Source organism: Pyrus communis, chromosome 13 (assembly GCF_041283825.1).
Source record: "Pyrus communis isolate YQ-2024b chromosome 13, ASM4128382v1, whole genome shotgun sequence".
Taxonomy (NCBI): Eukaryota; Viridiplantae; Streptophyta; class Magnoliopsida; order Rosales; family Rosaceae; genus Pyrus; species Pyrus communis.
The window spans coordinates 14,896,535-14,911,348 of record NC_142577.1 but is presented as its reverse complement, the minus strand read 5'-3'; the positions used below and the strand labels follow the sequence as shown (position 1 = coordinate 14,911,348).

At 39.2% G+C, this 14,814-nt stretch overlaps 1 protein-coding gene across 1 annotated transcript; it reads left to right on the top strand.

Annotated features, from left to right (window-relative positions):
- Window positions 1-148: 148 nt before the first annotated feature.
- On the top strand, window positions 149-5,499 carry LOC137738376 (putative voltage-gated potassium channel subunit beta). The gene is made up of 4 exons (XM_068478013.2): window positions 149-844; window positions 2,835-2,978; window positions 3,373-3,537; window positions 5,087-5,499. The coding sequence occupies exons 1-4, from the start codon at window positions 266-268 to the stop codon at window positions 5,198-5,200; spliced, it is 1,002 nt and encodes a 333-aa protein (XP_068334114.2). The 5' UTR covers window positions 149-265; the 3' UTR covers window positions 5,201-5,499.
- The last annotated feature ends 9,315 nt before the right edge of the window (window positions 5,500-14,814 follow it).

Here is a 14,814-nt window from a genome sequence, read left to right as displayed (position 1 = left end):
GTCGATCCATCCGTCCCCGTCGAACAGTCAACTCCTATCGAAAAATCCGCTTCAATGCATCACCCACTCTCGAAAAAGACACTCAAATACTAGCTAAGGTCCGCAAGAACGTTACATACAATGCCTACATTCCCACGCTATATATATATATTTCGAAAGGGAAAAACCAAATAAATCCACATGTGCTTCAACCCCTTCCTTCCTTCCCGATAAATTCCCATCAGCTCAAACCTTTTTGACTCCTCAGTCTCTCTCAGTCTCTCCAATGGCGTCGAACAATATGCAGTACAAGAACCTGGGCCGCTCGGGCCTCAAAGTGAGCCAGCTCTCCTATGGCGCATGGGTCAGCTTCGGCAACCAGCTCGACGTCAAGGAGGCCAAGTCCATCCTCCAGACCTGCCGCGACCACGGCGTCAACTTCTTCGACAACGCCGAGGTCTACGCCTCCGGCCGCGCTGAGGAAATCATGGGCCAGGCCATCCGCGAGCTCGGCTGGAAGCGCTCCGACGTCGTCATTTCCACCAAGATCTTCTGGGGCGGGCCAGGCCCCAACGACAAGGGCCTGTCGCGGAAGCACATCGTCGAGGGCACCAAGGCGTCGCTGAAGCGCCTGGACATGGAGTACGTGGATCTCATCTACTGCCACCGCCCGGACGCGATGACGCCGATCGAGGAGACGGTGAGGGCGATGAACTACGTGATCGATAAAGGGTGGGCGTTTTATTGGGGGACGAGTGAGTGGTCGGCGCAGCAGATCACGGATGCGTGGGGGATCGCCGAGAGGTTGGACTTGGTGGGGCCCATTGTTGAGCAGCCTGAGTACAATTTGCTCTCCAGGCACAAGGTCTGTGTTTTCTTTGTTTTTGTTGTGCCCACATGGGGATTGTTTGATGTCTTCTTTGTGGAAGTTTCAACTTGGGTTTTTAGTAATGGTGATGGAAATTCACAATATTGGTTGAATTAATGCGGTTTTGTTGTTAAATACGTCAGTTAAAGAAGATTAGTGTTTATTAATTTTTGCCACTGCTATAAAACGTTATGATACAATTGTTAATGGATGACTTGGTAGGGCCGGTTTAGATTGGTTGACTAGATGTTTACAAATGATGGAAGTCGCCTGCTATATCCTGATGAAAATAATGGGCAGTCGACCAAATTGATAATGATTAATGAGCATGAGCTTCGTCATGTAATATTCGGTTAAGAGTCGCGTATTTGGCTATTTAATATGTTTCTTTTATTAATTTGTGTACACAGAACTTCAGCTTGCAGTATTTGTAACCTCGTTTTTTGCCAGATTTCATTCGTTGGAGTTAATATTTTTTTTCTGTTAATGTATATAGTACTACCATAATCTCAATACATATGTGTGTGTGTGTGTATATATATATATTGTTTACCTATATATAGAGTACTACCATACGTTGAAATATATATGCACAGTATTACATATATTTTTTTTGTCGAAAACGGTACTACATATATGATCAAACATATTATACTCCTATGTAAATTTATGATGAGCAAAAACATAGGTAAATTAATATTGAATCAAATAATACTAGGTTATTTATTTTCCATGCATTATTACGTATATTTGGCACATTTTATTATTATATGTACGAATATAGGTAAACTAGTATTGAAAAAAATATCATTTTTTTTATGTAGGTACATGATTTTGCATATATTGTGGGTTTGCTTTATTATGTAGGTAAATTATTTTGCATGTATTTCACATATATTGGGGAAACTATTTTGCTTTTTTCTATGCAGTCTAATATTTTAAAATTTAAATAGTAGGTGCATTGAATCAAATAATATTTTTTTGTATGTAAATTATTTTGCATGAATGTTTACGTATATCATGCATTTTTTTTTGTTATACATGTGTGTGTGAATTAATTTAAATACAATTTTATTGACTTAACTAAGCATGAATTATCACATATATTAGGCATGTTTTATTTTTATTATAATATTAGGCCATGAATTTTTTATTTGTTTTTTGGTAAAACCATTAATTCTCCCTTACTATTCGTATGGAATTAATTGTATACATCAAACATTCAAATAGGATATTTTAGGTATTAGAAAATTTTAATTGTGTAAAGTTAAATATAATTAATGAATTTGTTGATGTGGAATTTAGTCATGAGTTTTATTTAAGTAAAAAACTTATGTCGGGCTTTATGTGGAGAAAATTAAGTTTTAAGAGCTAAAGTCATATTTTCAGTAAAAAGAATCTAATTTCTATCAGTATGCTAGCTGAATGATTACCATAAATTGCCTGAACTTATCTCATCCACATCTACATTCGTAGTCTATGGATTACTGTATTACAGTCTTTACGGGAAAGGGTCCAATTTTGGACTTTGATAGGGACATTAGTGTCTTCAAAGTTTAAGGGCTATCCTCTGGAATATTCCGATATGAGAGCTTCTGTATCTGAGGGTTTTGATGTTTTTTTATTTGTCTTTCTGTTTTCTGTTTGCAATTTTTGTAATGGCTGTTATGCCTTTTACTCATTGTTTTGTAGGATGGAAAACATGTAAATTGGTCGACACCTTGTCCTCTGTTGTAATTTAATAGATGTTTTGTTTCTAACTGAAAAAGGTTACTAAATTGAAGTCCATGTGCATGACTATAATTCGGTCTCATATTGTATATAGTTATCCTGTTTGTGTGGTTATACTACATCAACTGCATTGCCTTGTGTATCCTGATATATGTCCCTGACGAGGGGAACAAGAATACTGCTGTTATAGCTTGTGAAGAAAGGATTACTCTCCCCATCTCATCCGTGATTTCCTTCAACTCGTCTGTGGGTGCAGGTCGAGACTGAGTTCCTCCCACTGTATACCAACTATGGCCTGGGTCTTACCACTTTTAGTCCACTTGCTTCTGGTGTTCTTACTGGAAAATATACCAAGGGAAATATACCTCCTGATAGCCGATTTGCGTTGGACAATTACAAAGTAAGGCTTGGATTTAATGACAAAGTTAACCCTATGCTTTTATGTACATGCAATTAGTAATTTGTCTAGATTGATGACCCTAAACTGCCATAGTCTCTATATTGTGTCTCTTCAAACCAACTATTACCTTCATGTGTATTAAAAATTTAAACTCATTGGTTCGCCTCTTATCGACGTGCCAACATATTCTAAGCAGCACCCGCCATATAATTTTCTTTTGTTGGGATGCAATGTAATGACATGCGTTGGTTGGTTTCTGGATTAGAATCATTGGTGTTTCCCCTTAATAGACATTGCAGCCGTTATCATATTTCTGGTGTCAAGGCTCCATACTGCTTTAAAATTTTTCCTCCCTTATAGGTAGGATGCTAACGTTTTGATTTATGCCTTGCAGAATCTTGCTAGTCGAAAACTGGTTGATGACGTGCTGCAAAAAGTTAATGGTCTTAAGCCAATTGCAGATGAATTAGGTGTACCATTAGCTCAACTAGCAATTGCATGGTGTGCTGCTAATCCGAATGTCTCGTCAGTTATTACTGGTGCTACAAAGGAGTCCCAGGTTAGTTTTAAGATATTCATCTTTGTGACATAATTGTAAGGTGGTCATTCTTGGCTTCTATGCATTGCTTGATCTACTGCAATACTACTGTGAAGTTAATTCAAATTTGGGGAAAAGAATTCATCCCTGTCTATGTTATATTTCCGGCGGGTCTGAGCTTTACTTTTCAGTTCGGTGTTCAAGTATCACCATTTGAGACAGGATGGGCAGTATTGCTCTTTTATAGTTTCTTTTCGTGTCATATCCTGTTATCTGAGTAGCTGCCAACCAAGGGAACAGCATAAGAGAAATGCTAGCAACCTTCTCACTTACCTTCTCATTTTAAGCTTTACACGTCTCCTCATGCCACTTGGTACTCCACTAGTACTCAAAACTAAAATTCTAATTATATTAAACTCCTGCTATTTTTCTTCCTTAGTTGTTAAAATTTTAATTTTTTAGTTTTGCGTGCTAGAGGAATACGTCATAAGTAGAAATGAGAAGGTTGAAATGAGAAGGTAAGTGAGAAGATTGCTAGCATTCCCCATATTATTATGTTATGGTAAACCATAATCTTGGTCATTACCATATGAAGGGTAATATTGTTACAATCTTCCAGTTTCATGTCATTAATTTGTAATTTTGTAGTGTAGCCCATCCTATGCTTACTGAAAAACTCCAAACTTGTTCTAATTTCTTAAAATAGTGGTTGTTTACTTAGAGTTTGGTCTTCAATGTCGGTTTCCCAGATTTTAAACCCAGGGGAGGGGAGAAGAAAATAACCCGTAAAATGTCTAACAACCCAGATAAGGAGAATGGAGGCTGTAAAGCTTTCAGTCAGCATGGTGACTGTTAGTTTATCCTAGATTGCATTCCTTCCAGTTTAAACTTGGGCCACATTTGGTGCCTAGGATTGTATTGATTGCATAACTCACTAGATCCAAGGTATGCTGAAGGAAGAAATGGAGGCTAACATTCAAAATTGTCCATGTTAAAGGTAGAAGATGGATTCATCATGAAGGAAACGCCTTCCCATCCCCACAAAATGGTAGGATATCAACACCTTATTGCTAATCCATCTAATTCCTTTCAAGTTGGACAAAACTTGGAAGTTGGCCTTCATTTCTTACTTCAACATACCTTGAATGTAGTGAGTTATCCAATCCAATCTCATCCTAGGCAGGCACCAAACGTGACCTTAAGGAACAAAAATGACTTTTTAGTGATATGTTAGCTTTTACATGCCTCACTTTGATGTCAAATTGTTTGCTAGTCTCCATTCCAATGGAGATGGTTTTACATGGAAACAATATGGCCAATTCAACCAATGGCCAATTCCTTTGGGAGAAAGAGTATACGGAGAGGGAAGAGCCTTTAACAACTGTACAGTGACATGATTGTTGAATAGACGTGTAGTTATTCCATTGTGAAAGGAGAACTCTGGTTTGTTTTAAATGGTGATGATCTGGAAAAGCAAAGAGAGGTTTAATGTCCTCTAATTTCCACTAAAATAGAAATTGTTATGTCATGTTTCTACAGTTACGAAAAAGCTGTTTTCATCTGTGTGTAGATTCAAGAGAACATGAAAGCTGTAGATGTAATCCCTTTATTAACTCCCGCTGTCATGGAAAAGATTGAGGCTGTTGTTCAAAGCAAGCAAAAGCGTCCAGAATGCGTAAGGTAGACATGGTATATTTACAGGCTCCACATATTTCTACTCATTGCATAGCAGACTAGGTTGTTCCAACACAATGGAACAGAAACTTATGCCTTGTGGTGCTTTTGGTTAGCTTGTCGGATCTTTTTTCATTTTCACGCTCGGAGGTGGTTGTTCGCATTGATGTTTCCTTCCTTCCCCCTCCCCCTCGTTTGTAGTAAGAGGGGGAGTCGTGGATGTTCTCAGAACTATTTGATGACTTGTGGATTTACCGGTATTACTGTCCAAAAAGAAAAAGATGTATTCTGGATTTGGTTTTAAAGAGATTTTAACATTGCTATAAGATGGTCTTTGTTGTGGTGGCTTTTCATATAAGCTGAAGTTTGATTTCATCTAGTCATTTGTACTTCTATGACCACCTTGGTTTGGTGTGCAAGAACCAAAAGGGTGATGTGAGTGTTTTACGTAGGAAAGTCTATGGATGTGTCTCATTAAACTTTGGAAGGTGATTTCCATACGCGACTTTTCTCCCATGCATACCCTTTATCAAAGGAGAATATAGAGATGAAAATAAACGACAATGCAATAAAAATAAAAATAAAAGATGTATGCGGAAATTATTTTTTGACCCAAAGTATCATCGGGTTTATACAAAACAATGGAAGGGGTGACCCACAACGAATATGTTAAGTTAATTTTATTTTTAAAATATTTTTCTTTTTCTGACCCAAGTACCATGATTTTCACTTTTCCTCGAATCTTTTATTAAAATATTTATTTTTAAAATGTTTTATAAATTTTTTATTGATTTAACGTATTGGTATTTAAGTCATTCCACATGAGGGCATAATTGGGTACTAAAAAAAAAAAAAAGAAAAGAAAATTTATTGGTTTGGGATAAATATTGGGTGTAAATCATTGTAGGCCTAATTTATTTTTAAAATGTTTTATAAATTTTTGATTGATTTAACGTATTGGTATTTAAGTCATTCCACATGAGGGCATAATTGGGTACTAAAAAAAAAAAAAAAAAGAAAATTTATTGGTTTGAGATAAATATTGGGTGTAAATCATTGTAGGCCTAATTTACTGAACTGGATTTAGGACTAGAAAGGGAGAGGTCTGGTGGCAAGAGAGAGATGAGAGAGATATGTATTTATGATATGTGTGTTGTATTACTCCATTGTGCTTTTATTTATAATAGTAGGATAGGTTAAATCCTTACCCTAATAGGATTACAGCTCTAATAAGATAATATCTAACTTAGGGAATATTCCAAGATATCTCTAGATACACCAGGATTTACACAATCACATTCCAATCTAAGAGGACTGCAACACTCCCCTTGAGTGTGTAAATATTCAAACAAAACATCCGCATCAGGTCTTCAGCAGTTGAGGTAGAACAGTTGATGAAGTCGTCGGCACAACGGGCGAATGCGAGTCTCAAATTAAAGAAAGTATGCATTGGTAGTAAAACTTACAAAACCTCGCTATGGTAAAACCTAAGGTAGGTAAAAACCCATAGACTATGGAGAAAAGTGAGAAGTATGCATAATGTCTAAGACAAACGTCATACGGGACGAAATTAGTGAACCCAACGGAGTATGATCATCCCAGGATGGGTGCCTCATCAAAACCTCGTTACGTAACAAAAACTCAGTGGGAAAAATGCTCCTAATCATAGGAAAAGAGTACATTAAGATCAAGTAAGTATGCTTCAGGATACTCCCCTTGAGTTAGACATAACTTCCAAATAAGAGAACTACAAGCAATTCAACTCAAATAATTTACACATACCGATTCCTTGGACGAGATTCTAAAAAGTAGACTTGGGTAATGACTTAGTAAAGAGATCTGCCAGGTTGTCATGGGAACGGATTTGCTTGACTTTAATGTTCTGATGTTGTTGTTGTTGCTGGTGAGAATAAAAGAACATCGGTGTTATATGCTTGATGTTGTCTCCCTTGATGTATCCCTTATTTAACTGCTCGATACATACTGCATTGTCTTCAAAGATCGTTGTAGGAAGGTCAACGACAGTAGTAAGACCATTAGTGCTTCAATTATGTTCCATGACTGCTCTTAGCCAAAAGCACTCACGCGATGCTTCATGCAAGGCGAAAATCTCAGCATGGTTCGAAGAAGTCGCAACTAGCATTTGCCTGGTAGACCTCCAAGATATTGCAGTGTCACCAACAATATGTGGGTTAGACAGATAACCAGCATCTGCATAACCAATGAGGCGAGAATCAACCCGAGGATCCAGGGGGCGGCAGCTCATCTTAATGATTCATGGTTGTAGAACAACCCCAAATCCATTGTACCCTTGAGGTAGCAGGAAATATCTTTAACACCATTCCAGTGTTTGCGTGTAGGCGCATTGCTATATCTAGCCAAAAGATTAACATCGAAGGAGATGTTAGGTTTAGTGTATTGAGCCAAGTACAATAAAGCACCAATTGCACTTAGGTATGGAACTTTAGGCTCCAAAATCTCTTCCTCATCTTCCTTGGGACAGAAGGGATCTCGTTTAGCATCTAGACTCCGAACGACTATAGGAGAACTCAAGGGCTTCGCTTTGTCCTTATTAAAACGTCGCAATACTTTTTGGGTGTAGGTCAATTGATGTACTAGGATTCCATCCAAACAATGCTCAATCTCCAGGTCGAAACAATATCGAGTTTTCCTAAGATCCTTCATCTCATATTTCGATTTCAAGCGAATGACAATTTCCTCAAGCTATGTGGGAGTTCCGATAAGGTTTATGTCGACATAAACTGCACAAATGGGCTTAGTTTGTTGTTCACATAATCCTAACTTGTCAAATATTCACTCAGACGGTTATACCCCATCATTCAAATTGTTTAAATCCGTATAGTGATCTCCTCAATCTAATTAAAGAGTATTCCATGGTCTAGAACTATTTAAACCAGTTAATGAAAGTCTTTCTGAACTTTCACGTAGATTTCCATTATCTAGATCCCAATAAAGAGACGTGATTACCATGTCCATAAGCTGCATATTCAGTTTTTCAAAAACTACCAAACTAATAAGACGTTATGACGTCCATTATAGGGGAATACGTCTCTTCGTAATCAATCCCAGGGCGTTGAGAAAAGCCTTGTGCTACAAGGCGTGCTTTGTATCGCACTATTTCATTATTCTTATTACGCTTCCTTATGAAAACGCATTTGTAGCCCATGGGTTTCACATGTGGTGGAGTAGAACTTACGGGCCCAAACACATTATGTTTCGCAATCGAATTGAGTTCGACCTGGATTGCTTGTTTCCAGTTTGACCAATCCATTCTATGTTGACATTCATTAACGAAATGTGGTTCAATGTCATCGATAAGTATGATGTCAGTAGCTATTATGTACGCAAATGCATCATTGACGATCAACTCATTCCGATTCTAAACCTCATCTAATACTACGTAGTTGATCGAAATCTCACGATTCTCGGGAGGCCGGTTTGTCTCGTGTAATCTAGAATAACCTCATGCATTGGAACAGATGAGTAAGCAATGGTCGGATTCAGACTAGGGTCACTAGTTTATGCCGTTTTCTTCTTCTAGGGTTATGAATCCTTTGAACCAAAGAGTCTGCCACACTTCAAAGTAGAAGAAAATGATTGGTTAGCCACCAGTGTACCGAACCACGTGGAAGGTGCGGCCACCCCACCCTCATGGATGGTTCAACTTTTCAAGGTGGTATTACGACATACGTTAAATACATTGATCCTTACATGTGCATTTGCAACGGGTATATGTGATCTCGTCATTTTTGCTAGATCAGTAAAAGCATTCGGCTTGCTTTGAGCAATGCTTTGAAGATCTAGAATACGTCACACTCTAGTTTTAGATTGAGGAGTGCAGGGATCTAAATGAGACATAGTGGGAGTACTCCATGACAATTCGTGGCATTTTATAGGAACATTAGTGATCTTATCTCCCTCTAACAAGGAGAAGACTGTCTCATTGAAGCAATAATTTGCAAAGCGTGCGGTAAAGAGATCTCTGTCAAGGGCTCTAAATAGCGAATAATTGATGGTGAATCATAACCGACATATATTCCCATCTTCTCTAGGGACCCGTTTTGGTATGCAGTGGCAGCGCCATTAGCACATAAACTACACACCTAAATACACATAAATGCGAGACAACAGGCTCGTATCCAGTAACCAAATGTAATTGTGCATGAGGTTGGGTAGCGATGGGCCTCAAGCGGACCAGCATAGCTACGTGCAATATTACATAGCCCTAGGTAGATACTGGCAATTTGGTTGGCATAACCAAAGTCCAAGCTATCATTTAAAGGCGCTTTATGAAAGCTTCTGCCAAGCCATTTTGGGTGTGAACATGGGGTACAGGATATTCAACTTTAATCCCAACTGACATGCAATAATAGTCAAAAGTCTGTGACGTAAACTCTCCAGCATAGTCAGGGTGGTGAGCCATAAGGTTAATGATTTGTGCTAGAAGTTTCACAAATGCAGCATTGTGTGTGGACAATAAGCAGATATGTGACCAATGAGTCGATGCATCAACCAACACGATGAAATATCTAAATGGTCTGCATATTGGTTGGATAGGTCCACAAATATCCCTTTGAATCCTCTGAAGAAACTTAGGGGGGTCGTGAATAATCTTTGTAATTGAGGGTTGAATGTTCAAGTTCCTTAGTGAGCATGCTTTGCAAAGCAGATGGCCAGGATAAGACATAAGGTGATGCCCATGTAATACTTTGAGGTTCGGTTATGCCAAAGCGAGAGACTGCTCTAGAACCCAGGCATAGGGTTAGCCACATGGTGGTTTCCACGGATCGAATAGTTGTTATGTAGAACCCACTCGGGAGACGTTCCAGCTTCTCATGAATACGCTTCTGGCCATATTCGTAAGAAGTGATACAAAGAAATTTAGAACCATTCTCTTCAGTGGTTTCAACATGATATTGATTATCTCGAATATCTCTAAAACTTAGCAACATTCGACTTGATTGGATAATTAGGGTGGTGAGCCCTAAGCTTAATGATTTGTGCAAAAAGTTTCACAAATGCAGCATTGTGTGTGGACAATAAGTAAATATGTGACCAACGCGTTGATGCATTAACCAACACATGAAATATTTAGATGGTCCGAATGTTGGTTGGATAGGTCCACAAATATCCCTTTGAATCCTCTGAAGAAACTTAGAGAGGTCGTGAATAATCTTTGTAATTAAGGGTTGAATGTTCAAGTTCCCCAACGAGCATCCTTTGCAAAGCAGATGGCTGGGATAAGACGTAAGGTGAAGCCCATGTGATACTTTGAGGATACGACGTATCATATCTCGTTTAGGGTGTCCAATTTGGTCATACCAAAGCAAGAGAGTCTTTAGAACCCAGGCATAGGGTCGGCCACGTGGTGGGTCTCCATGGATTGAATAGTTGTTTTGTAGAACCTACTCGGGAGATGTTCTAGCTTCTCATGAATATGCTTTTCGTCATATTCGTAAAAAGTGATACAAAGAAATTCATAACCATTCTCTTCAGTGGTTTCAACATGATATTGATTATCTCGAATATCCATAAAAAGAATTATCCATAATTCAAAACAAACCAAACCAAACCAAACCAAACAAATAACTCCAAAAACTTAGAAAAATTGTCCAATAATTAAACCATAAACCTAGAAAATAAGGGGGGAAGAGGTGGTTCGGCCACTAGGGGTGTAAAACACCCTAACATGTTTTAGAAAAATAAAAACTTTATTCTTCCATGGGAGCAGGTACCTCTTGAAAATCTGAAACCTCTATAGTTGTAGTAGCATCTTCGGGATGTTCCACATGCACAAAGTTGGTCTCATGACGGGAATGATACTTAGCAATAGCCTCGGGGGTAGCTTGGCATACGCGTGACCAATGATCATTTGATCCATAATGGTAGCACATGTTCAATTTAGTGGAAGCCGATTGAGCGGTACAGTTTCCCTTGTTTTTGAAGTTTGTGGCCTTAGGGGCAAGGGGTTGGCACTTCTGGGTCAATTTTCCTTGGGTGGGCCTCTACTTTGTTGACCTTGGGCCAGTGGGTGGGCTTTTCGCCCATTTGCATGGCGATGACGGGGTTTCCGTCCGTTATGGCTGCTAAAATTAGTCGCATGCGCTTCAGGCTGAACGTTCGAGCTAGTGGGTCGAGCTTGATGATTCTTCATCAAAAGCTGGTTCTGCTTCTTAGCAAGAAGTAAAACAAAGATCAAATCTAAAAATTTGGTGAACTTCTCTACCCTATATTGTTATTGCAAGATAATATTGGTAGCATCCTCGTTGGTTAAGTCCACTTTACAGAACTTAAGCAGTGATCGGATTCTACAAACTTCAAAGTTGTATTCATTCACAGACTTAAAGTCTTGGAAGCATAAATGCTGCTAGTCATGTTTTGTTTTAGGTAAGTAAATATCTTTCTGGTGATCAAAAGATTGGCCAAAGCAAGCCAAAGGGTGTGTGGGTACTCCCCAGCGAGGCACTCAGTCTGTAGTGTATCATGGATGTGTCTTCAAATGAAGATCATTGCAGTATTTTTCTCAGCTTCATTGACGGGGTTGTTGTGAAACCCCACTCCAAAGTTAATTGTAAATTCACATTTTTAAATTTATGAAATTACCTTTTTGTCCCCTATCTTTTACACTATCTAGATTCCATCTTGGATTTTCTCCTAACACACTCTCTTTCTCTTTGATTGCCACGTGGCATCTCCCCCACCCCTCTTTCTTTCTCTTCTTCTCTCTTATCCCCCAAGTTACTTTCTTACTCTCGTAAACCTCTTTCCCTCAGATCTCGCTCTCTCTCTTTCCCCGAGGACACACTCACCACCACCCACACTCCATGCTCTTTTCCTCCTCTCCTCCGTGAAACACAAAGCACATCCATCGGAGCTCAGTGCACCTAACTCTCTCCGTGAGTCCGAAAACTCAAGCCCACTTCCCGGCCACGGCAAGGGACCACGAAGGTATTGAATCTTTCCCTCTCATCTCAACCTTCATTTTAATAAGTATATCGTAGGGTAAGGTGGTGAATTGGCATTGACCGAAGCTCAGGAGGCTCTTACCTTCTTCCTCAATGAAAAACGGGTCAGCTGACCCAAACTTGGAAGCCCAAGTTCCTTAGCCCAGAGTTTTGGATCGAGTTACCAAGCTCAAACCATTTATTAGCCCAAACCCAAATCCTATTTAACCCAAGCCCTTGGGCCGTCCAACTCAGGCCTAAGGCCCGTTAAACCCTCAGCCCAAAACCCAAATGAATCCCAGGCTTTTGGGCCGTGCAAGCTTGGGCCTACGACCCAAGGAACCCAAGCCCAAGCCCAAACCCAGTCCAACCTAAAACCCAGGTCATGCGTGAGTTTGTGCGTGGGCGCGCATGAAGGGCTACCGGTGTCAGCGCGTGGGGCACACATGCTGCCGTGGACTGCTACGTTGGTGACTTTTCCAAATTTGTTTATGACGGTCATTTTTTGAAATTCAATCATTATGGTAGAGTTTTATTAATTGGAACCTTTATGTGCTTAGGTGTGATTATTAGCGGCAATTCCGTTCTTCCTAATTCGCACAGCTTTTCGACGACGGAGTATCTGTGAGTGGACCCCTTCTGAAATGCATATTTTACTATTAGAAATGCATACATGAAAAGCATGATTTAATGGTTGCGTTTTATGAGTAAATTATATTTACACTTTATGATTATCATGCTTAACTAAGAACATTTTGGAATACCATACTTTATCAAATTTATGTTCTTGGTAGTATATATGATGGATGACTATATACTATTTATGAACATGTTTTTACATTCTTTGTAATATATATGATGGATGACTATATACTATGAAGATGTTTTTGAGATATATGTAATTATGTTGGAAAGATTATATTCAATGCTTTTGTATGTATCTAGTGGTCATTGTTCTGCCTACGGCCGATGATACTTATATTGGCTTTGGCCGGGCGTAGGTTGGTGGCTTCGGTTGTATGACACTGATCCATAATACCACTATTTAGCATATTATATGATATATGTTTTATGAAAGGTTTTATGGCATGCTAGGGTTTTCGAAAAACCTATTACTTATTATGTTATATGAGTTTTCATAAACTTTGGAGGCTAGTAAGTTGATGAATAACTGTTTCAGTATTATATATATCAATTTGGTCCACTTATGTTTGTTTTTCCGCCCCCTCAGGACATAGGAATTAGGCATACAATCCGAGCTACGAGGGATTCCCCTACCAGTGATATTATGCCATCCTCTCTGCTTTGACTTCACTTTTAATAGCACCTTCCAGTTGTATTATGAATTAGATATATGCTTTGAACATGTTATGCATTATCATTATCATTTTATGGATGACTGAATACTACTATAATATGTTGATCGAGCAAAATTTATATGCATGTTTTCTCATGTTCTTGGCATATGCATTTATTAAATGGCTTCCGTTACCCTCGGGTGTCGGCCAGCACGAGGTCATCTCGTTGTCTTCTGGACATCAGAATTGGGGCGTGTCAGTTGTCATCGGTAGGTTCCTTGATGATGGCTTTAATACCCTTTTGCGGTAAGATAAAGCTTCACTTCTTAAACCCACTTCAGGTAGTTTCTTCCAGATACTTCTAGAGTGGTGAAATCGAGCTTGTTCAAGTTCGACATGTCCCTAAAACAGAGGGTACAACAAAACCGCGGTTAGTCATATGGAAAGCCACAGACATCTATTGTAGAGCATTCGTGTTCTATAGACATGTATTGGTTTAATTTAGGCATGAAAGCTAAAGGTTCCATGTGGTATGTTTTGAATGAAAACTTCGAGTTTCAAAGGTGCTAAATTCGAAACTACAGGTTCGATTTAGTCAAGAACATTCGGTTCATATATGGGAGTACCTGCAAGAACACAGAATACAATATACAATAAAGTGTGGTGAATTTGAGGATTGCTTCAGGAACCCAAGTGTGAGTGCATCGGGACTACGAAAGATAATCAACGGTTTAAAGAAACGAAATAATTTATTAAATCGTTAATAAGTGAGCTTCAGGCTAATAATTTTGGATTAATTGTCAAATTAATGGACTGCTGGTCACTTTAATTAATTCAATAGATCATAACCATACATATTTGATCGTAGAAGCAAATAATAACATTCAGGTTAATATTAGCTTTATAAGTAACATCTTAAACTATAAGAGTATAGTTTAAGAAGCAAGAATGCTAAAAAAATAGCATTGGGTTCCCAAAAAAAAAAAAAATCGCAACCCAAGTTGGTTGGATGGGGGTGTCGTGTACTGGGCAAGGTCCTGAAGGCTTATTGGGCCACGGGGTAGGCTGCCAAGGAAGCGCAATCATGAATGCAGGCTATGGGCCATTTCTGGGAAGAAAGCCTAGCAGCCAAGTTGCTGGTTTGGGCCAAAAAGGGCGCAGGGAATACAGGCCTAGCACGGGGGCTAGCCTGGGATAGGTGCTTCTGAAGCCCAGTGAGAACTGGCTTCATTGTGGGCCGTTTTTGGGCAAGCCCAGCCGTAAGGGCTAGCTTGTTATGGTCTCGGGCTGTGACAAACGACAAGCCTAACAAGCATAACTTGCTGCAGGCGGGCTGGGTCATACAGGTGAAGCCCAACAAG